Source organism: Cupressus sempervirens, chromosome 3 (genome assembly GCF_028749045.1).
Source record: "Cupressus sempervirens isolate cs-2001-9-10 chromosome 3, ASM2874904v1, whole genome shotgun sequence".
Classification (NCBI taxonomy): Eukaryota; Viridiplantae; Streptophyta; class Pinopsida; order Cupressales; family Cupressaceae; genus Cupressus; species Cupressus sempervirens.
In genome coordinates, this window is record NC_143120.1 from 149,653,703 (window position 1) to 149,677,879 (window position 24,177).

General features: G+C 33.7%; 1 protein-coding gene across 3 annotated transcripts in view; it reads left to right on the plus strand.

Annotated features, from left to right (window-relative positions):
- LOC149565193 (ABC transporter E family member 2-like) overlaps positions 1-24,177 on the plus strand; it is a 67,183-nt gene that overhangs the window by 38,386 nt on the left and 4,620 nt on the right. The window contains exons 11-13 of one of the 3 annotated variants that reach the window (XM_089818730.1): positions 5,701-5,946; positions 6,082-6,214; positions 6,384-6,620. In XM_089818730.1, coding sequence (XP_089674856.1) covers positions 5,701-5,946; positions 6,082-6,201 — 366 coding nt within the window. In that variant the 3' untranslated portion in view covers positions 6,202-6,214; positions 6,384-6,620. Of the gene's footprint in view, positions 1-5,700; positions 5,947-6,081; positions 6,621-24,177 lie in introns of those variants that run through there. The other 2 variants (XM_089818731.1, XM_089818729.1) reach the window with 2 other exon arrangements.

Below are 24,177 nucleotides of genomic sequence, written 5' to 3' on the forward strand. Positions count from 1 at the left end.
TATGATGCTTTAAAAGTAATGGATAGTTCATTGTTGGTTCTTCATGGTGAATTACTTTTTATTTATTTGGAGTGTTGCATGGTTTCCTCAATCTTTCAGTTGGAGTAGATTTATTGATATGTTAAAATAGTTTAGTTGAATGAAAGTGATTGTGGATTTTTACTTGTTTGACTTAAACAAATCCGGGCCTCTAGCCTCTTGCTAATGGTAAGGGTGCCTTGGGTGGTAATTCGATGATTGGATGTACTTAACTTTAATTGATATTTAATCTTTAGTTTGCATCAATTTGATGAGATTGGAGAGGAGATATTGATTACTTGCATTTGCTGTTAGAAGTAGAAGTAGAAGGAGAAACAAAAGTTATAAGTTTAAGTTTTGGTTGAAGTGGAAACATTTTGAAATCTGGACCTATATTTTCATTGCACATTGTGAACTTAAATCTTAAAAGAGTGCAAGAGTTGATATCCATGGAATGAATAGCGTAAGTCCCCTTGTGATAACCAACATATCACATCATAAAATTCAATGCAGTCCACAGTTAAGGAGGAACTTTGAAGTCATTTCATGATCTTGCTTTGCAAGCTTGGTATGAGAGATGACTTTATATCAAGAGAGGATTGAGTGCTGGGCATTTCTCCTCGAAACATTAAGTATTTGATTCTACATGTAGTGGAACAAAACTCACATCAATAGGGCTCTTGAACCCCTTTGGAGCTTAATTTATAATCTCACCATTTTTTGTTAATATGATGAGCACAACATTGAATGTGAATACATTTGCATAGATGCATCTCGCTATGTCTTGCTGAGCAAGTCTCTAGCTTTATTCTGAAATGACATTTCTAAGGGCCCCTTTGCTCTCTTATTTGCAAGTGGTTCTTGAGGATCATAGAAGAATGGATGACCCTCTACGGGTTGTTCCTTGGAAGTGGAAACTGAAGCTATAGATGTTTTTTCACTCGTAGACTTTTGCAAACTGAAGCTATAGATGTTTTTTCACTCGTAGACTTTTGCAAAGGATGAACATGTGCCTTCCTAATTGCTTCATTTGCTTGTTTTTTCTCTTGAATATATTTGTTCACAATATGGTTTGCAAGAAGGATTGTTGGTAGTATCCCATCATCTCCTAGCTTCCCTATATGAAACCTTAATGCCTTTTTGAGGGATAAGGCACAACTGTGCTTTCACTCTACTATATGAGTTACTAAATTCCTCTTTGAAATGGCTGATAATCCAAACATAACCTCCTCCACCTGGCATTTGCTGAACCATTTCTACATATTTCCACAGTGGAGAGCATGGGTATGTTTTGAACCGGGAGTTCCCGGTGTTAGAAACACTTGCCATTTTATGATTCTATAAATGCAAAGCCACAAACCAAAATGAAAAAAAGAAAAGAAAAGTAGAGAGCTCATTTCATTTTGTAACAAAAATGTTAAAAACAAAAAACAAAAACAAAACCCTACATCTTTTGTTGAAATCTTTCTCTTCAATGTCTTCGAGGAGTTGTCTAGACTTGCAACCATGTAGGAATATGTCACAAATAATCTGAAATCATGCAACTATCACCTATCGACACTCCTTGAGCAATGACAACCAAACAAGAAAGTTTAGCAATTGAGGCAAGAAGTTTTCTTTTTTATTTACAAATGCTCAAATGACATATAAAACAACCTTTTCAGCTTTTTTAGTGGCCACTTTTAGGGTTGGAGGGTTGAATAGACTAAATTTTGGACCAAATTTGGCCCTGGGTTTGTCCCCTAGAAAACAAGTTTTCTCCAGATTTGCTACAAATTATTCCTGTGTCCTGTCATAATTTGCAGTGAATTTGGTTGACTGTAGCAAAATTACCAACGAATTTGACAAGGACCAGAATTTGTGCAGAATCAAACCAGACTTGGAGGGGTTGTGGAGTATATCTGGCAATTTAGACAATGATGATTAGAATTGGATATGGAAATATTAAACTTCTGCAATCTAAGGGATGAATGGTGATTTTAGGATAGAGCAAAGATTAGTCCTAGGGAAACAACAGCCTAACAGCTAGTGATCAAGTATGATTAACAATAACTAAGGTTGGTTAAGGGTTTGGAAGAGATGCCTCTCTTTAAGAGAGGTGGTTACCTAAAACTTAATTTAGATAGAACCATTCAGCAGTAAGGGAAGAATATTTAAGGAGAGACTTGGATTAAAGGAAGTGAGGAGGGAGTAAGAAAGGATTTCTTGTAAATATCTGACTAAAAGGAAGGAGATCAGATTAGACCTTGGAGCCAAAGGGGCATATGCCTTATCAAAAGCATTGATTAGTTTGGAAAGGTATCGGTAAGGTTAAGAAAGGACACTTCTTGTCCCAAAGGGTCACAACCTTAAGGAAAGACATAACCCTCCAGCCGATGAAAGAATATAAGAGACAACACCAATCATTCAGTGAGAACAGCGATCAATGGAAGCAAACATATACTAAACATCGATCATTATTACAGTACTGATAGCTAGTTGCTACAGTCCAGAAATGAAGGATGCATGAAGAGACATTATCCTTGCTAAGGGACCACCAACTCCTCAAGGGTTGTCTCCCTTCATGATAATATTAAGATATATGTGGGGCAGGACCATGATGGGGGAGAGCATCAAGCAAGAGATGCAATCCCATTAGCATAGGGACTCATAAGATACAGATCAGTTCATCAGATATCAGCAATCAGGCCCGTAGATGGATCAAATGAGGGTTTTTAATCTATTGCAGGCAATAGCATTCTTATTCAAAGTTGGTATGCATGAGATGTCGATATTACAAAACTAACAAATAAATGAACATAGATAGTTTAGAACTAGCAAATAAATAAATGAGATGATAAACCAATTTATAATACAAATAAACACTCCCAATTAATAAATATTGTATGACACTTACAATCCTATTAGAATGATGTAGTATTTTCAACGACCCCCCTGTTATATCATTCTCCAAACAGAAATAGGTGGACTAACAATACCTGATGAATATATTTAGTAGTTTATCAAAAACCACAAGCTAAGAATAGGGATATACACATCTTCTCATGATAAGCAATAGTGGAGCTCACCTTATTATGCTTCTTCAATAGGACTAACCATTCTAGACTTTTTATCTAACGATAGGGACAAACACATCTACCCATGGAATTAGAGGATAAAGGTGAACACATGTATACAAGGCATATAACAAATTTGGATAGAGACAAACACATCTAACCAACAATAAAGTTGTGAACAAGGACACACTTTTGCACACAACAATCATGGTTGGGAACAAACACATTCAATTACATTACTCAACAAATGTTATTGGGAACAAACATATTTAGTTAGAAACAACCAATAATTGTGATGGCAAATAAACACATCCAATCACACTGTCTAGAAACGTGTGATTGGGAACATACACATTCAATGACAAATATGAATTCTTGATTTGATTTAGAAAATATATCCCTCCCCAATTTTCTTGTGTAAAGGGTCTTCAATAACTACAGAAAAAGATTCTTTATTGCTATCCATTGTTAGTTCCTTATCTATATTTAACTTGCCATCAAAGAGATCTTTGGAATTTTAAATATAATTTGTTATTAAGGTGTCGCTTTTCTCTTGTAATAGTAGCACAAAATTCTACTTTAGATAAGTGATCTACCTTTAAAGTAGAACTTTATTTAGAAATTTGGTTAGCCTTTTTGACACGCATTAAATTTTCCTCTATAATTGAATCATTTTTTTGGTTCTTTCATCAAGGTTGATAGTATATCTTCTAGAGTAACATCTACTTTGTTCAATGTGAACAAAATACTAGCATAGCTAGAAGGTTTGCTATTCAACAAATTGTTTTTGCATAATCATCATCCTACCTTGGCTTTTATCCTAGCTAGGTGATTAATTAGGGAACACAACTCATTGATGCGTTAAGCAATATTGTTGTCATCTTCCATCATTTCTTGCTTGAATAATTTTTGCATTAGGCCCATCTTTGCACTTGATGCTTATGATGTAAATATACTTGCCTCGAGATCTTTGATATTTCAATGTGGTAGAGGTATATGCATCTAAAAGTCCAAGATCAATCACACCTATTTCTTTGTGATCCTTTGTAGTCTATTTTGTGATTCTATCAATATCATTTGGCTTTGATGTAGCTTCAATCACTACATCCCATCGATTCCTTTCGACAAGGATTAATTGTAGCTTAACTTGCCATGTGTGAAAGCGTTCACCTTCAAATTTCTTAATCAATGTGCTATTTTTTCCATGATAAACATGCCTACGATCCCCCTAATTAGTGTCATAAGTGTCGGTTTCCACCAGTAATGCACCTTGAAATGATTGATCCTTTTACAAATAATAATATTAACTTCCCTTTGATTTTTTAATAAATCTTTCAAGCAAATATAAATACTAAACAAGTATAATTCAACAATGATATAGAAAATATTTTCATTTTTTGATTTTTTTTTGATAAATTTAAGGCAATTTACCTTAATCTCTTAACTTTGCTTGAAAATTTTCAAAGGCTGCAATCAACACTCTCAATGAAATGCCAATAAATACATTTCTAAATGTTTGCTCGGTTGACATTGTGCAAATAATTGAAGACTAAAATGTTTGCTGACATGGTAAATATTGCTTTGTTGTAAACCACTACATGAGAAAAAATAAATTATTGAAAACTGCACATTGAAATTATATTCATGTCCCTCATTTTTCATACAAAACTACATGTTTGTTATGCAAGATATATTCAAAAGATTTTTGAGTTTTGTTTTCCTGTCTAATCTTTCCAAAACATTTTGAATTTTTATTGTTTGTAAGTTTTGACATAGATATTGGAATTTTACTGAACTGACAATAAAAGATATACTTGGATGCCCAGTTCTGATACCATATCATAGATTTTGGCAGAAATAATGTAACCTAAATTGAAAATTTCACATACATAATATTATGCTTCTATACATTCGTTTTACTAAATACTTTTGCACATTTCTAGGACTTGTATATTTTATTTTACTAGGAAACTTTTTATGACTTGCAACTCCTTGACATAGATAATTGCAGAGTCTAACAAATAAATACACATAGATAATGATGAGACTAACAAATAAACCAACTCCTAAATATATTAATAGAAACAGACACTCCCAAAATAAGTATTGTATGAAATACTAACAATTCTACGGGGATGATGTAATATTATCAAGTTACTAACAACTATGATCTATGTGATGCTTTGCAAGAGGCACAAAAACGTTCTTAAAATGCCGTGTATGCTCAGTCCATATATTATATTCAGAATCTATGCCTCACCTCACGTCACAAGGGAATCCTGAATATATTGAAATTCATTGGAAAATATATCTTGAATAGCTGAAACAAAGATAGTTTTTGAAACTTTTGGCAACCTACCTGGTTTATAAGCGGAAATGTTTCAAAGGTGCTATCGAATTTCAACAAAACTAATGGAAATAGATGGCCACTTAATGTCTTTTGGTTTATAGTTTATAGATTGTCGCATAATCCTGGCTGCCTGAATTCCTTTATCCATGTTGAATAATTTTGTGCTGTTCAATGCACTTTCTAAACTATTTTTTTAGTTACATCCTTAAATCAATTAATATCAGATTTTAGGGTCTGATTACTTGATATTTATGAACTTTCTATGTTATGTTGCAGCCTGCAGATATTTATCTTATTGATGAGCCAAGTGCATACTTGGATTCAGAGCAGCGTATTGTTGCAGGAAAGGTTATAAAGAGATTTATTCTTCATGCAAAAAAAACTGCTTTTATTGTTGAGCATGATTTTATCATGGCCACCTATTTGGCAGACAGGGTTATTGTTTACGAGGGACAACCTTCTGTAGATTGTACTGCAAATTGTCCACAGAGTTTGCAGACAGGAATGAACTTGTTTTTGTCGGTAAGATGAAGTTTACTTTCACTTGGATGGTCCCATCTTATTTGTTTGTCCTTGTTTATGGAACATAATGTACAAAAATATAAATTTTTTGTTTTCTTTTTATGCTCAAGACAAGGATTTTGTTTTTGATGCCAGCAACTGGATATCACATTTAGACGAGATCCAACAAACTACAGACCTCGCATAAATAAGTTAGACTCAGCAAAGGACAGGGAACAGAAGATTGCAGGATCATACTATTATCTGGAAGATTAAAGATGCCTTGCAGGTACTGGATTATTCTCTCTGATGTGGGCCATCAATGTTATGATTCTATAACTTTTGCATTCCCCTACCTAATTCACGCACCTTATATATGCGTTGTGTGAAGAAGTTTATGTGATTGGAATTTTCTTAATTATTGTATCTTAAGCGGATATGTTTGGATTTGATGCAAGAATTTCTGGATACTTGCGATTGAGAGGTCAATTTATGAGGAAGTTGTGTCTGCTGCTGTTTGTGCCAGCTTAAGCTATAAAAAGAGTTCTTTTCCAATATTTACAGTGAATTGGCACCATCAGGCTTACTAGTATATTTATTTCCTGCTTGCATTGTAATCTCAATTTCTGCTATTCAATTGAGATGAAATATTTTCTTATAAGGGAAGGATTGAACCCACTTTAGCTTGGCAGCAATCAGTCTCATTATGAGTATCTGGGCATATAAAAGCATTTTGATTTTGCATTCAAGACATGTCATTCTTCATGACATACTATTTTTATTAGGACGTGGCTATCCACCAGACAGAATGCACCTTTGACCAAAATTCAAAAAATTAAAAACACAACGGATTTCTCTGAAATTTTCAGGATTTGTTCTTCATGATCTACATGTTTTGTAATCGAAAACAGCAAAAACTTTGAGAAAAAATCATGTGTTTTCAGAGATCTGAAAAAAAATAATGTTCGACTATTGGTTCATTCTGTTTATTTTTGGAAAGTTCAGTGGCATTAATACAATTACTTGTGAAACCAAGGTCAACTTTGGCTCAAGAGTCTTTCCATTTTCTGTTAAATAATAAATGGATCTTGGAGATTAAGGATTCTAGATATTCATGGTCAAAACATAACATAATGTACCTGGATAACACTAATATTTTTTCATTTCAACATTTTACCAAGGGGCGCAAGCGCCAAAGTTCTGCTTTTAATGTAGTGCTTTGAGATAAGAGTTTATTGTAGTTGTACATTTGAGTGCAAGCTTGAAATAGAATGTCGGGTGTTCATGATGATCTACTGCATCAAATCTACTTTTATAACTTTTAAGAATCTAGAAATGTCAACATAGATTTCAAAATCTACAATTTGACATTCAATGCTTACTCCCTCTTCTTACAACATATGCATGTTCACTTTTTCCATTTTTCTTAAATGATTTTTCATGTATATAATTTTTTTATGCATCATGTTGGCACACATGTACCTAAACCAAAGAGAAATCAACAAATTCTATGAGAAGTGTTGGTTTTACATTCAAGGCTCTATTTGTAGTAGTTTGACCTATAAGGGGGGAGAATGACAATGGACATGATGTAAAAATATAATATTCAAAAATTATTTTGTCAAAATTAGCAAGATAATTTTTTATTTAATACTTTATCAAGAATAATATTCAAAAATTAATTTGAATACTTTATATATAATATTTTATTTGAATACTTTATATATAATTTGAATACTTTATATAGTATTAATTTTTTATTTAATACTTTATATAATATTCAAAAATTAATTTGTCAAAATTAGCAAGATAATTTTTTATTTAATACTTTGTAGTAGTTTGACCTATTAGGGGGGAGAATGACAATGGACATGATGTAAAAATATAATATTCAAAAATTAATTTGTCAAAATTAGCAAGATAATTTTTTATTTAATACTTTATCATCAACAATAGATAACTATCTTTTTAATAGTGATTCTAGTTGGGGATCAAACCTTTAAAATTGATTTGGCGTGAGAAATGTGTAAATTGAGAAGTTGTAGTTTGAAATCAATTATCTATGCATGCTTTTCTATGTGACAAATCAACTATCAATTAAGTAAGAAAGATCATCCATTTATATGAATCCAAAGACAATAAAAATAGAATTTTGAATCACAGTCCTAAATAGAGAGGTTTTGTTGTATAATAAATCAATATTTTTTAATAATTAATAATCTACTAAAGATATATTTATTAACTTTTAATTTAAATTTAAATTACATTTGTGAAATTTACATTATGAAATGATGTCTGCTTAAAAACTAAAATTCTACTTAGTTTTTCAATTCAAAGATAATAATAATTAGTAATATTTTTTTGTTTAGAATATATAATTATTAAAAACATAGTTTAGAAAAAATTGTTATCATCAATATAATTTGTTATTTATATTATATCTATTATATTATTATATTAAAATAAAATAAATTTTAGTTTTCTAACTATATACTATTCTCCAAGGAATATCATAAAATCTAATGAATATATAGTAATTGCATTGGGTTTAAAATGTGTAAGAAACATTCTATTGAAAAGACTAAGAAAATGTAATAATAAATAATTATAGTACTAATTATAATTGATAAAAAAAATATATATATATTATATTATATTATATTAATATTTAAATTTATATAAAATAGAATCACACGTTTAATAGGAAAAATAGCTTGAAAATTTAACATGTATTAAAGTTTTGCAAAATTCTTTTCCAAAAAAGTGTTCTTAATATTTTTTATTATTTGTTGAAGTACATGTATAAAAAGTAAAATCTAATAATAAGAGAATGGCGGTAGGTGCAGGTTCAGGCACGCAAGCAGGTTTTCGTTCAGGTGTAATATCAAGTCTCAGATTAGGTGGTGGATTTGGTGCAGTAGGAACCGTTCAAAGGGGAGTCACACAATTAGGGGTTTTTGTCAAAAACAAACCCTTTGATTTTGATGACTTTTCTAGTATTTTCTCATCAATGCTCGTTGTGTAGGCAGCTCAGAAGGATCATGACGACTTGCGATTTCAGCGTTGTCATTTTAGGGAAACACATTTTGTAAAGGGGACAAGTCAATATTCAGAGGAAAAGCGGTAGTCCAGCTCGCAGAACCCTTTCTTGTTAACCCCCGTTTCCATGATCATCAAGAGATAGCAAATGCTAGTCATTCGCAGTTGGAGATCGGGGATAAATCGCGACCTTGGCAAGTTTAGACTTTTGCAAAAGGGGAATTGTCAAAGCAGGCATCAAAACAATTTTAAAAATCTTTTTGGCAGGATGGGAACAATTCAAAGTTTCCTAAAGACTTGGAGAACAGGGCTTTTTATCATTCTAATCAAGGTCGGAAGAATGGGCTAAATGGAAATACCAAATGTCGTCGCGCAAACAAACAACTTATATTTGATATTTGTCGAGGGTTTTCTCCAAGTTCTCCAGTTCAACATTCGAAGGCCATGGCTAAGGTTATGAGCTCAGGACAAGAAAAAGTGAATCACCCTTTAGATGAGGCCTGTGGTAATCAACCTTCAGATGAAGCTTGTGGCACGTAAGGATCTAAATCATTGCCTACTGCTACGATTCCCAAGCATGTTATTCAAGATCTACCTAGGGCTCCCCTCAAACCAATTAAATTTCAGCAGGTGTGGAGAAAGAAGCAAGTGGTCTATTTCAATCCAAATGATCCTCGTGCAACCTGTAGATTGGTTGACAATTACAATCCCAAGTCATTTGCTACAAAACTCAATTGGATTGCTTCGACAATCTGCATTAATTGGTAAGTTTTCTTCTAATTCTCTGCTCTTTTCTATTGTCAAAGATTGGGCATTTTCGTCTTGGCTAGACTTAAAGGATATCTTCTATATTGATTTAGAATCAAAATATTTGGTAGCTATTTTTGATTCGAAAGTTTCTAGGGATTTGGTTCATAAGCAAAAAGGTTGGTTTTGTTGTGGGTCTAGACTTTTTACTATGATTTGGACCCCTAACTTCAAACCTCACTTTGATAAAATCCCTTTTTTAGCTCATTGGATTTCCTTCCCCTCATTACCTCTTGAGTATCAGGATCCTCAAATTATCGAAATTCTTGCTAATAAATTGGGAATCTTCCTTAAACATGATGTTATACCTTATGATCGCCCACATTTGGAAGTGAGAGTTTGTTTGCTTTTAGATTTGCGGAAGCCTTTTACTTCATTTGGCAATTAGTTCCCAATGGGGTTTATGGGATCAGCCTCTCAAAATTCGGGATGAGCACACAGTACATAAATTTCAAGAAAGATTGGGTCACTTTAATACTCAATGTCAATATTCAGTTCATTACTTACAGGAAGTATGCTCAGATTATAACACAAATCCTAATTTATGGGCTCATAAAGTTCCACCTGAACCAGTTTGCAACGTGGATATTATGGTCTCTTCACAGTTTGCAATCCTTCAGCAGAAAATCAAAGTTTGGTTACTCACAATTCCATAGAAGTTAATTTTTCTATACTTTTAAAATCGGTCTTACCTTTTATCCAACGCTTTTTAGCTGGGCTAAAGGATTTTTATGATTTTCCATCATTGAAACCTCATTTGCATTATTTGGATTTGGATGGGATGGAGAGTAAGTAGTCACATTCAGAATTGTCACTAGTTGGCCATAAAACAAGAGATGTTCTTTCGAAGAGTCAGTATACAGATTGGAAGACTCTTCAAATTGGAGACCAGATTGTTTCTACAATTGCTACTAATATAATTTTTGGTATATCAGAGGAAGAAGGATTCAATTTAGGCAATCAGACAAATAATGATCTTGATGAGCTACTTAAAGAATTTTAGTTTTGGAATAGCCAAATTGCCCCACAAAAAGCTACTAATTGTAAGACTGTAGAGTTTGAAGAAACTCCATGTCAAGCTGATAAAACAGTTTCATTTTTGGAATCGTGCACTAGCCAAGATCCATTAGGAGTTGAGGATTGCATATATCAACAAGTGGCTATAAATTCAGATTCCCAATTTGAGGACACAAACTTGAGGGAACCTCAGATTAGTAGGGAACAATCTGAATCACAACCTCAGAATATTCTAAGCATGTTTGACCCTCACCACTGTCTATCAATTGTTCAGTCTCCCTCTCTTTGTCAACAAACTCTTAAGACATCCAAATCGAGAGGTCATCCTAAGGGCTCAAAGACCAGATTGAGATTGCTTTAGGTAACATTAGATGATAAGTTTGTATTTACCAAGAGAGTGACAAGGAGAACAAACTGTTCTCCTTGTCAACAATGAAAATTACCTCATGGAATGTTAGAGGCATAAATGCCTCTGACAAGAGAAGCAGGGTTCATCAGTTAATTGAATCCATGAAAGCTGATGTTGTGATGCTACAGGAGACAAAGTTATCACAAGATACATTTCAAAAAACCATAGCTAAATGGCCAAGGTGGTCTTCATCACATTCTTGTAGCATTGGAGCTTCTAGCAATCTTGTTGTTCTATGCAATACATTAACAATACAAGGACATCTTATTCAGCAACACACAAATTAGAAATTGTTGCAGATGTCAGAATTTGATGTTGCTTTCATTTTGATAAATGTTTATGGTCCTAGTTCTACTCAAGATAAGCTTAAAACTTGGGATAAATTATCAGAGTTAATTCAATGTCAAAACTCCCACCAAATTATCCTTGGTGGTGACTTCAATGCAATTTTGAATCAAAATGAGAAAGTTGGGGGCATTTCTTCCACCTCTTAAAACTATTCAGGATTTCACACAATTTGTGGAGAACAATGATTTAATGGACATTCAACCTTCTAATGGTAAGTTTATATGGATGAACAGGAGGTTTGGCTTCGCTCAAATTGTAGTTAGGTTGGATAGGTTTCTTCTTTCGCATGAATGGAAATTAGGCAATTATCGCATTCAATCAGAGATCTTGTCATCGCGGGAATCTAATCATTTTCCAATTTTCCTAGATATTAATCATTATGTATCTCTAGATCATATTCAGCATAAGTCCTCTTTTAAATTTGAAAGTAATGTGGCTACAACATCCACACTTCCTCCCACTTCTAAAATAATGGTGGATCAGTGCTCCTTTTATCCTAGGTTCTAAGATGCATCAATTTGCCATGAAACTGAAACATGTTAAAGAGCAAATCAAAATTTGGAACTAGTATGTTTTTAAGAATGTATTTAAGTAGAAAGAGGATGTCAAATTGCAATTGGATGAAATTTATAGTAACATAATTCAACATGGGATGGACAATGATACTTACGTAAAGCAAAAAAATCTTCAGCAGGAGTGGGAGGAATTGTGCAATAGGGAGGAAGAATATTGGAGACAAAAGTCTAGAGAAGTATGGTTACACCAAGGAGATAAAAACACAAAAAAATTTCATGCCTTAGCCCAGCAAAAACAAGCAGCTAAATCAAGATTTCAAATTACAGATTCAATTGGGGTTCTATTTTAACCAATGCACAACAAATTAGATACGAAGGTGTCAAGTTTTTTAAGAACCTTCTTACACCAACAGAATATCCAATGCCATTGCCCTCCCAAGTGGAGGATTTCATTCAGAATATACCAGCAATGGTATCTCCCGCTGAGAATAATAAGCTAATGGCCATGTTCACTATTCAAGAAGTTAGAAAGGCAGTCTTCTCCTTTCCCCCAGAGAAAGCTTTGAGACCAAATGGTTTTATTGCACTCTTTTTTCAAAGTTGTTGGGATTTTATTAGTTGGGACTTACTAGTAGCTATTGAGGAATCCAGAAAATTCAGATCTATGCTCAAGTACTTTAATTCTACAAACATTACAATCATTCCAAAAATTAAGGAGCCTAAAACTTTCACAGGCTTTTGCCCAATTTCGCTTTGCAACTTGAAATATAAGATCATCACTAACGTTGTCTATTTGTGTCTTCAACAACTTCTTCCTTGCGTCTTCAACAACTTCTTCCATTCATAATTTCTCCAAACAAGGTGGCTTTGTTCCAAGTAGAGAAACAATGGAGGGAGCAATGGTAGCTCATGAACTTTTCCACTCCATTAATATTAATCAGTCCTCCAATTTTGTAATCAAGCTAGATATTCAAAAGGCATATGACAAAGTATGCTGGAATTTATTTTTCCAAGTTATCCAGAAAATGGGCTTCTCTAAACATTGGTGTAAGTGGATTAAAGCATACATTTTTGGGGTTTGATTTTCAATTATTATTAGTGGATCAGCATTAGGTTTCTTTTCTTCCACGCAAGGTGTTCGACAAGGTGATCCTCTTTCCCTGGCTTTATTCATTATCATGGCTGAAGCTTTTAGCAAGAATATTAAACATCATCACTTAACTAATAAGTGGAAAGGAGAAAAAATTGAGGGCATGTCAATTTCCATCACATGCTCTTTATTTGCTGATGACACATTACTTTTTGGTGTTTCACAAGTTTCAAAGGCCAAGTAGATCAAGAAATTATTAAAGTTATATTCAAATGTTTAAGGGCAGAAATAAATTCTCAAAAACCAAAAAATTTCTTATTTAACACAAACAAAGTTATATCAAATAAGATAGTGCATATTTTAGGATTTTTTGAGGATTTCCTACCTTCCATCTATCTTGTGATCCCTTTTTTATTGGGATCCAATAAGAAAAACTTTTGGAATGGTGTTGTCCAAAGAATTAAGAGCAAAGTTGTTTCTTAGAAAGTAAGATGTTTATCCCTATTAGGCATAATCTTACTTATTAAGTCAATCCTTTCAGCAGTTCCAAATTATTATTTGGTTGTCATGAAAGCCCCATCATTACTCATATCACAAATTTAGAAACTTATTAAAGGTTTTCTATGGCGGGAAATATGACAAATGAAAATAAAATTCCACTTATCTCTCTCCAAGATATGACACATATTCCTACTTTAGGAGGAGCTGGAGTTCATGATTTGACAACAAGGAATAAAGCATTTGGTGGTAAATTGGTCTAGCAAATGTGCACTAAATCACAGTCAACATGGTGTCAAATACTGCAATAGAAATACTTAGATAACAATGATCCACACAGAGTATTCTCCATGTTGGATCCTCCGAAGGGTTTTATTATTTGGGATTTTATAATTGCATCTAGAGATATTGTTCTTAAATACATTTCCTGGGAATTAAACTGTGGTGACAAGATTAATTTTTGGAGAGACTCTTGGAACGGGCAACCTCTGTTAATCACAATGCCAAAAATTCAAAAAATTGTGTCAGCTTTAGAAGCATAGTGGGGCAATCTTGTTATTCACTTTATGGATGCCGTATGTATTTTTTCAAGGAAAGTAATATGGAAAGATCAAGATCAACTCCCTTTAGATACCCAGTGTAAAGAGCAGTTTCAATCTATTCTTTCAGAAAGACAGGCATTTGTATCAAAGTATGAGGATCGACTATTGTGGATTCTAGCTAAAAATGGTAAATATTCAATCAAGGAAGGATATAAACTTTTACAACGAGTTGCATTGAAAAAAACTTCATATCGAGCATATATGTTCTGCTTAAGGTAGTGTTACCTAAGGCTGATTGTTTTGCGTGGCTAACAATTAAACACAAGATTCTAACAAGTGATCGATTGGAAAGGCTAAGTATTGCTCCTCCATTCAAATGTGTATTATGTGATGAAGAGTATGAATCAGTAGATCATCTCTTTGTAATGTGTAATTTTGCATATCAATGCTAGATGTTTTTTCTAAACAAATTAAATTATTCTACTCCATTACAAAATAACATTTGGGATATTTTTCAAGCATGGCCAGTTCTTTACCCTAATGCCTTCTTTGTGGGAATTTGAAAATGTGCTCCTACATTAGTAATTTGGGCAATTTGGTGGGAAAGAAATAAGAGAATCTTTAGAAGAGAAGTATCATCCCTAATCAGAGTGCAACCAAACATTGAAAAATCCAATTCTGAAGTTACTAATACAAGTGTTAGTAGATGTAAATTTAATCCAGTTATTACCTCTTGGAATGGAGGTCTCATTCTGAAATGGAAATCAATATTTATTCCACTAGGATTTGGTCCAATCAAAAGAATTCAAACAAGGATAGACAGGTCAACAGTACAATGGCAACCTCCTTAGCTTGGATTTGTCAAGCTCAATTTTGATGGGGCATCCAGAGCAAACCCAGGTCAATCGGGATTAGGGGCATGCATTAAAGACTGCAAAGGTAAAGTGCTTGCAATTACAACAACACCCTTACCTACAGGAACTAACAATATAGCTGAGGCTCAATCATTACTATCAGGATTGATTCTTGCCAAGAAAGGTAACTTTCAAAATGTTTAGATAGAAGGTGATTCTCAAGTTATAACAGCTTGCATCAAGAGACAAACATCTTCTTGGCGAGTATGTTCTGCAGCAAATATGGAACATAATTAATCAACTATCTAATGTGACAATTTCACACACATATAGAGAGGGGAATAGAGTCGTAGATTATCTTTCCAATTTAGGGTGCAATGGGTGTACTAATTTCAGAATGCAACCATCAATTCTCATTGAGAAATATAAAGATTTGCATATACTAATTAACAATGAGTTAGTGGAGTGTCAGAATTAATTACTACTTATTGCCTCTTATTGAAAGTATTATGTCAGTACTTGGTGAAGTTAGTGAATTTCTTGCAAATTTATTTTTTTATTGCCCAACGTCATGACAGTTGACATCACCTAGATATGATTAGCTTTCATAATGGCCGTGTGGTGTATATTACATAAGGCGAGATCAATACAAAGATTGAATTTGTGAAGTATTCACATGGTTTTTGGTCCTTCGTATGCTTCACACATATTCACAAAATGTTGATAATTATTATTTTGCATTGGTACTATGAAGGTCTCTGATTATTGTTTTATAAATGGTGACAGTGGCCTCTCCATTTTCACATTCCGATGGAGAAGAGTGATCTTGGGTATACTCTATTCAAAAATGTCTTTGCCTTTGGAGTCTTGTGTTAAGTATGAATCTTGCAATCAATTTCATTGGTCCCTACTGACCAAAAACTATCGAATATGGATTAATCCGAATGTTAATGAAATTGTTCTGCCCCTGCGAATTGATGATAGGGTCATGGATGAGATGTTCTCTGTTAATTCTCCTACAATTCGAGAGGGTCTTCGACAAGTAATTGGTGAAGAAATTTTACGCCCTTCTGTGAGACACTTCCTATTTCCATCGAATGTTGTGTCCATTTTCCTTTCGAATGCCATGGATTTGTTACAATCGGTCCACTTGCTAGAAATTTTGGTGAGAAAAGTTGTTCTTCCCCAATTCTGGAATGAAAATAAACTTGCAAATGCCATGCAGTAGTATGATTTATGGTATGTTAATGCATTAGTTGGCGGTCTATTTCAAAGATCTCAGCTATTATAGCGACATGAATACATGGTCAACTTTTGAAAGGCAGAATCCTTGCCTTGTGAAATTTGCTTTCCAAACCACTGCAAGGACACTAGGTTTTTAGTTGGAAGAAAGAGTTAAGCGTACTAGTTATGCCATTTTGGATGTGTTGACCCTGTCCAATATTGATTATGTTTCTCAGAACCATGAAGGGCCTTCCTCAAGAGTATTTCAGGAGATATGGTGCGGTCCACATGATGATTGTAGGATTACTAATCAGAAGCATAGGCATGGAGCATCGACTGAGACATGGGAGGCGGCTACTATTGGAGAGATGGCCATAAGATTAGGCTGGGAACTAACTCGCCCTGTCAGCCAAATATGTCAATAGGAAAATGAAGTTGTTGGTCGGTCTCTTCCTGCTTTGAGCTTAGAAAACAGGTCAGGGTGGGAGAAATCATCCATTATTCCTTCTTCTACTGATAGGGGATGTACATCAAATGATCCTGGTAATGCACATGGGGAGGTATGTGCAGATATGGAGTAACATTGGAAACAAAAATTTTGAGTTTTTGAAATATGTTTAAACAATGTTCAAATCTGATTTATTTGCATTTTATTTGATCAAAATTTTGTAAATAAGGAAGAAAGGATATTCTTTGCTTATATGATTGAGCAACTTATTGTCGATATAAATAGTTGTAAATATCAATGATCTTTATATTTTGTGCAATGAGGCTGGGTTTTCTTCCTGATTCTTTCCTGGTTGAGCCTTTTTGAATTAGTTTATTTGAAATATTAATAAAAATATATTCAGTACTTGTCCACTTTTGCTTTAAATTTTTTTTTTATAATAGATCATTATATTCTTTTTAAAAAATGTTTGAATTGATATAATTAATATAATAATTTTTAATTTTACGAATTTAGTTTCTTTTGCTTACACCCTTTTATTTTAAAAATTAAATATATTGAAAAAAATTCAACTAAAAAGAATACAATTTTTTAATAAAAACAATGATTTGATTGAATACTTTCTGAGATGTTACCAACAGTCATTTGCGCTGGGTTCTTGATGTTTTCTTTAGATCTCTTAATTCCATTCCTATGCTGTCAAATTTTAACTTAAAATCATAAAGTGTCACTTTTTGGCCTCATCTGTCATGTGGGGATCAGAGGGCTACCCATTGCAATCATCTCTTTAATTGGGTTTCTTAAACATTGTAGTTGCAGTTGTTCATATCCGATAAACATTGTGGAAGTCGGCTTTGAACCTACCGATTGTATTTGCCTAAGCATTTCTGAAGCTTCAACATATATTCTGCATAAAATAGCTCGAATGCATTTTGTATTCTTCCTTTTTCATGTTTATGAAACCATTTCACCAACAGATTTTGGAAGCTTTGAGAGAATGTCGTTAAAAATTGCAGAGTTTGGCTTCTCACCAGTTGATTGTAAGTTTCTGAAGCCATTGCACCAAACATGTCTTTTTTGCATATCCTCTCAACTCAAACATGAGTTCAAGTGCATTGTTTATTCATCCATACCTTGTTCATAAAGTGTTTCAGTATAAGAGTTGTCTATTTGTTTTATTTCCTCTTTGCTTTTGATGAGGGCACCTGCTATGGATTTCTTCTGGGTGGATGTCTATGCCAGACACCCAAGTAGAGATTTTTCAACTTAAAAAGCTTGGATAGTCACCTATATCTTATAGTTTTGTCATTTCATGGTTAGTTCTAGTACCTCTGTCAGAACTATACCCATGTCAAAAATGAATATCTTTTTACAGATCTAAAAATAATCAAACGAGAAAAAAAGGATTTTTATAGTTTGCACGTCAACTAATATTGGTTGATGCCGGTCACTGTTAGATTTTCTATTTCTTCTAGATCTATATCTGGAAATGCCACTGTCATTTTAGGGGATTTGTTTCTGCTACATCTTTAACAACTAGTTCAACAATTCTGACTGGTACCCAGTTTTTTCCAACGAGAGAGGGGAAAAATAAAGCTTAGGGTGAAAACCTCGCCGTATTAACCTTATAATTTTTTTTAAAAAGGAGAAAGTTTAGACCCTTCCATCCGATTAGGAAGCGACATTAATTGAAAACACATATTTATATTAACGCTTGGTTGCTTACAATTTTTTAAAATAATTTTTGGATGAGGAAAATAATTTTCTCCCTCACTAATTTTGATTGAGCCAATAAAATGATAGATTAAATAATTTTTAATTTCTATTAAATATGTGAAAAGTTCAAAGCTTATTATAAATTTAAAGTTCAAAAAAATTCTTAAATCCTATTGGTTAAACAAATTATTGTTTTTAGTTTTTATTGGATTGAATGAAAGCATTAGTATTCTTGCTGTCGGCAAGAACTAATAAGGTAGAAGATAAAAATTGTGGAGATTTGGATTACACTCTTTGCATATTTCATTTTATTCCTAGTTGTAAATTTTACAAAAGGTATGAAAAACACGTTGTTTACAATCTTTAAAAGTTGGATATTGATCCTTTTCTACATTCAGTCATTTGTATATTGGACACAATGTGGCTTTTAGAGAGTGCAGTTGGAAAAATAGTTTGTAGAATAGGCATAATTAGAAAGGTGTTAGTTTAAAATTTTGGTTTGAGCTTCATCTCATATTTCTTAAAAGAGGTAACATTAAAAAAATTGACCTTATTCTAGGGGAGTGTATTCATTGTATCCTTTGGCCCTTATTGTCAATGGAAAAGAACTTGGGACCATGTTGTCTAGGGACAAGATCCATGTTATCTATTTATTTTTAGCATATTTATTTATTTGAGTTTTCTCTATTGCAATTTGGCATGTTCAGAGGACTACAAATTTCTTGGAGTGATCTAAGTTGATTAACATCAACTTTGATTCTTGGAAATGAGCTCAATTAGAAATATTCATAATTGGAACTCCATACCTAACCAATTATATAGCTTTTTAGCAAGATGCCTCATATACAACTTATCCTTCCAAGGAGCCAAATTGGTGTACTCAATCTATTGTACACATGTATACCTATATCCCCTTGTGCACTCATTTCATTTTTTATATTAAGTATAAGAAAACCAAAATATACAGTAACATCATACAAAGGAGCTCAACATGACAAACAACACAAACCCAGTACGAGAATAGTATTGGTGTAGGAGCACCTAGGGGTAAAGGTGAAACCCTAACTCATTTTTGGTTTTAAAATGGTCTAACCAACCATTGAGTGAATAAGGACTCAATATAAAGTCCCAAGATAGGTTTAGGAGGTTTGGTTAAGTAGGAGTTGAGTGTGAACACTAATTAGGTACTGATAGGCAAAAATTGCTCAAAATTGATCAATAAGGCAAAACATGGAAAAATGCCCAAAAAGGGGCAAGGAGTGTTCAAAAGAGGTCCTTAGGTGTTTTAGGTTCATTTATGAGATTTGAAAACAAACTAGTCCAGTTTGAAGACTTAACTTACAAAATTGCAAAAGTTGTCAAAATTGCAATTTTTTTTGCAAAATTGCAATAGCAACTTGTTGCACAGTTTTGGAAGAAAGAGCTACATGGGTAGTTATGGCTCGAACCAAAGGCCAAGATGGAAGAGGGAACCTATTTAAACACCTTCCAACTCATTTTCAAGGGTTGGTCATGCATATGTACGTACAACACCTGTGTGTGGAGCATTTTTGTGAGCAAAAAACATACTTTTGAAGGATTGAGCAAGGAAAACTAGTTGAAAAGCTTACTGTTTTGAATGGAATAGTTTCTTGGATTGATGTAGTGATTTTGTGCACACTTGTTTTGATTATTAGTTGCCATTTATCTAGGTTTGCAAAATTAGTTAGATTCTTCATTCCTACTATCTAGTTTTGACAGGGTTCCATGAAAATGACCAAAGCTTGAATTCCCATGGTTGAAAACCTATGGCCCTTGGGAATCAAGTGATGGTTTGTATATACTTTGTACATAACCATTTTGGAGAGTGTGGGAGTCTGTTGGCCATTTTTACATGTGAGCCCTAGGCAAGCAAGAAAGGCTTGGCAAGGTGCAATAAAGGCTTGTAAGTAAGTTTTAAATGGAACAAAGGATTGGCATGTGCCAATCTGGGATGGGAAATAGAATATTAGAGTGTTAGGTGTCCTTAGGCTAGAAGAGAAGGTCTGATACATAGTTTTGAGCATTTGGTAAGAGTTTGGTTGCCATTGCACATAAAACTCTCAAAATAGGGGCAAACTAGAATCGTACAGTACATACACCATGGGGGCCTAAGACCTAAAAAATCTTCAAGCTTAGGTCATTAGGAATCAAAGTCCTGAAGACATCAATAGGCCTTGTTAAGATTTTTTGTGAATTCATGAGAGTTCCTTGTTTCTAGGAGGGCTAATAGGGGCTCTTAGGGCTACAAGGGTAAACGAGACAAGATAGGCTTGTGGGTGTGTGGAACTTAATAGGATGATGCAAAATGGTATGAAATGTGTCAAGAACCTCATAAGGAGAGTCCAAACTTGGTTTAAGCCAGAGTTAAGGTTAAAGATATAATAATACCAAAGTAAATGCCTATTACCTCAAAATGAGTCTGATAAGTTTTTAGGGTATATCTGAAGAGTCAAACCAAGTTCATCGTTAAACAAAACCACCATAGAATGAAGAAAACCAAAACCATTTCAAACCGAATAGGAACAAACACAGGAGGGCATGCCAAACAACCAAAAAAAACATAGGAGACGATTAAACGACACAATACTAAGTTAGAAAGAATAGAACATGTCGAAGAGTTCAAAAATATAAACATAGTCCAATAAAAGGGGTCGAACCTGAGTTAGTAAGGTTAAACCAGATTACCGCAAGAAAAGATAAATTTAGATACAATTTTTTTCTTTATATTCATATTAAGAAAGATATACATTGAAATCCAGACATATAAACAAGATTCAAGTTCTCCAAAACGCATCTCACAACTATGTAACTACTGGGAGAACTACCCAGGACCAAATGCAGAAAGCCATATATCTGCAAATATACATACTATTTAAAACACCACAGCACTAACTGAGGACCCCTAACATAGAATATTTTGAATTGCATATAGATTACGCAACCCTAATACTAGACCATACTAAATAAGTAGGAGGCTCTTCGATCTAGAAGCACCAAAAAAACCAAAAAATCCATCTTTGCCAGACCAAAGACCCCATCTGGGCTCCTTCTTCCTTCTTCCAGAATACCATGATGATTTCAGTCACTTCCATTAGGTCTTTAGCCCTAGATCTAGGAGGAAATTCAAAAGTGTTTCTAGCTCTGCTCGATTTGTCTAAATTTGGTAGACAAAACTGTTTGCAAAATCCACTCTTGAATGAATGTAAGCATTGAACGTATGCAGATAATGCAGAAGCCAATCCTTGGAGGGATCCTCCACGATGTCTCTCCAACGTAGGAGGAACTAAATGTTGGCTTCCATCCTTGACCATTCATAGAAAAAGAGAATATTATCCCAAATGACCAATGAAGGGCATCTAGGCACAATTGCTAACTCAAAACTCCCCAGTGGGTGAGACATATTTACACGTTATGAGTTAATCATATACCCTAGTTCCAGAGGAGAATGTTTTAAAAGGTCTAAGATTCATGATTACCTAAGAGAACTAGATTTTGATTAACTAAATGAATATTCTCTTTGTTCATTCCTTTCTTAGCCAAGATGTCTGCTTCTATATTACCTTCTATGTATATGTGTATAAATCTTACTTCTTCAAATTTGTGCAAAAGATTGATGGTTTTTTCTAGTTTTGAATTCAATATCCAATTAGGGATTTCCCCTTTTCTAAGAGCATTAAGAATGATCTGAGAGTCTCCTTCAATTATAAACTTCTTGATTTTTTATTTAAAACTCTGTTTTAGTCCTTCATGTACTGCTTCTAATTCTGCTATATTGTTCGAAGCTATTCCCAGAGGCTTAGTTCGTTTCATGATGCAATTTCCAAATTCCTCCTTGATTATACACCCGGTTTCTACTACCCCCGAGTTTCCTCTTCAGGCTCCATCAAAATTAAGTTTCTTCCAACCTTTAGGTGGGGATTCCCATCTTTTATGGCTATACTATTCTTTTTTTTATAAATGAGAGGTGGATTAATTTGATGTTGCCAATTCTTTTTAATTTCTGCATCCCATTCTAAAAAAGAACCTTCTTCTTTTGTTGTTTTTCTAAGATTATAGTGTATAACTTTTGTGATACTTTCTTCAATCTTGTTAAAGAGAGAGATGAAGTTTTGATTTCTTCGTCATTGAAGATCCGTTTGTTCCTTTCATTCCAAATTTCCTGTGCTCAAATAGCTGGGGTGATATTCTAGAATTTTCTATATACTTTGTTATTGGTCTCTTTAGGCCACCCTGACAGGTGGTCTTGCCACTTCCCCGGGAGCCAGTAAGTTTAAATTTAAACCACTCCCAACATTCCTTAGAATATTTATATTGATACAAGAGATGCTCTATTGTTTCTAAGTTTTCTTTGCACAGAATGCATCTCGACAGGCCTTCAAAACACATTTTCCTAATTCTATCTACTATTAGGATTCAATTTTGGGAAGCTTCCCATAGAAAGATACCTGCTTTAGGTAGTCCTATTGGGTCCCAACATAGGTTTATTGGCATATTTATTGCTTCCCACGTTTGTGAATTAATTATTTGGCTATAACCCTCCTTTAGCTTATAAATTTCATCTTTGGATGCTGCCCAAATGAGCTTGTCTTCACTATTGTAATAGTTGATTGGGTGCTCTCTAAGAATAGATTCTAATTTCTCTTGGTCTACTGGAGTAAGACCTCTATTTTCTAGGGATTTCCATCTCCATGGGGCTTCTTCATTAGAGGGATCATAAAGGATATACTCTACAACCTTGGTTCCCCATACTGATGTAAGTATAGTTTTGGCATTGATAGATATGTCAGATTGATCTGGGGGGGTGGTGCCCATTCCACAAATCTTCCCAAAATAGGCCTTTGTCACCTTTACCTATATCCCATGTTACAAATTTTGAAATCAAGGGGCAACATTTTAGCCTAAAATTCCATGCTACAAAACCTTTGGGGGAGGGTTCCTAGTTCTCAATAAAGATGTGTTGTCTGCTACATTCAAATATTTATTATACATTATTTTTTCCCATTTACTATCTCTTTCTTGATACATTAGCCAAACTTGTTTTGTGCCTAATGCTTCATTCTGCCATTCTAGATTTTTAATTCCCAATCCCCCTGGTTCTTTAGGCCTACACATTTTTCCCCATCTTATTAGAGTTGCCTTCTTTTTATCCTCTATGCCTTTCCAAAAGAAATCTCTCAATTTTGTTTCTATTTTTTTATTGATATTCTTAGGTAGTTGAAGACATGATAGTTGGTAGGTAGGTATTACTGATAGAACTGCTTTGATTTTTGTTGATTTCCCAGCTTTGGTTAACCATTTTCCTTTCCATGGTTTCGTACGGTTATCTATTCTTTCCAATATTTGCTCCCACTATTGATTATTTTTTGCTTCTTTTTCCAAGTATATTCCTCCTTTCTTATATCCTAATTCATTGCAGATATATTCTTCTCTTTCTAATGGTGTATTAAGGAAGAATTTTTTTTATTTTTCTGCATTAATTTTTTGCCCCAATGTTTTGTGCAGTTGTTTAAGATTTTTTAAAAGTTGTCTTCTTCTTTTTTAGAGCTTAATCCAACAAGTATTGTGTCACCTGTGAATTGCTGATGAGTGGTATTAACAACATTCTCTGTTACCTTTATTCCTTTAATTTTCCTTTCAATTTGTGCTATCTTTATTGTTCTCCCGAAGGTTTCAGCCATAATGATGAAGAGGAAGGGAGAAATACGATCACCTTGACGAATCCCC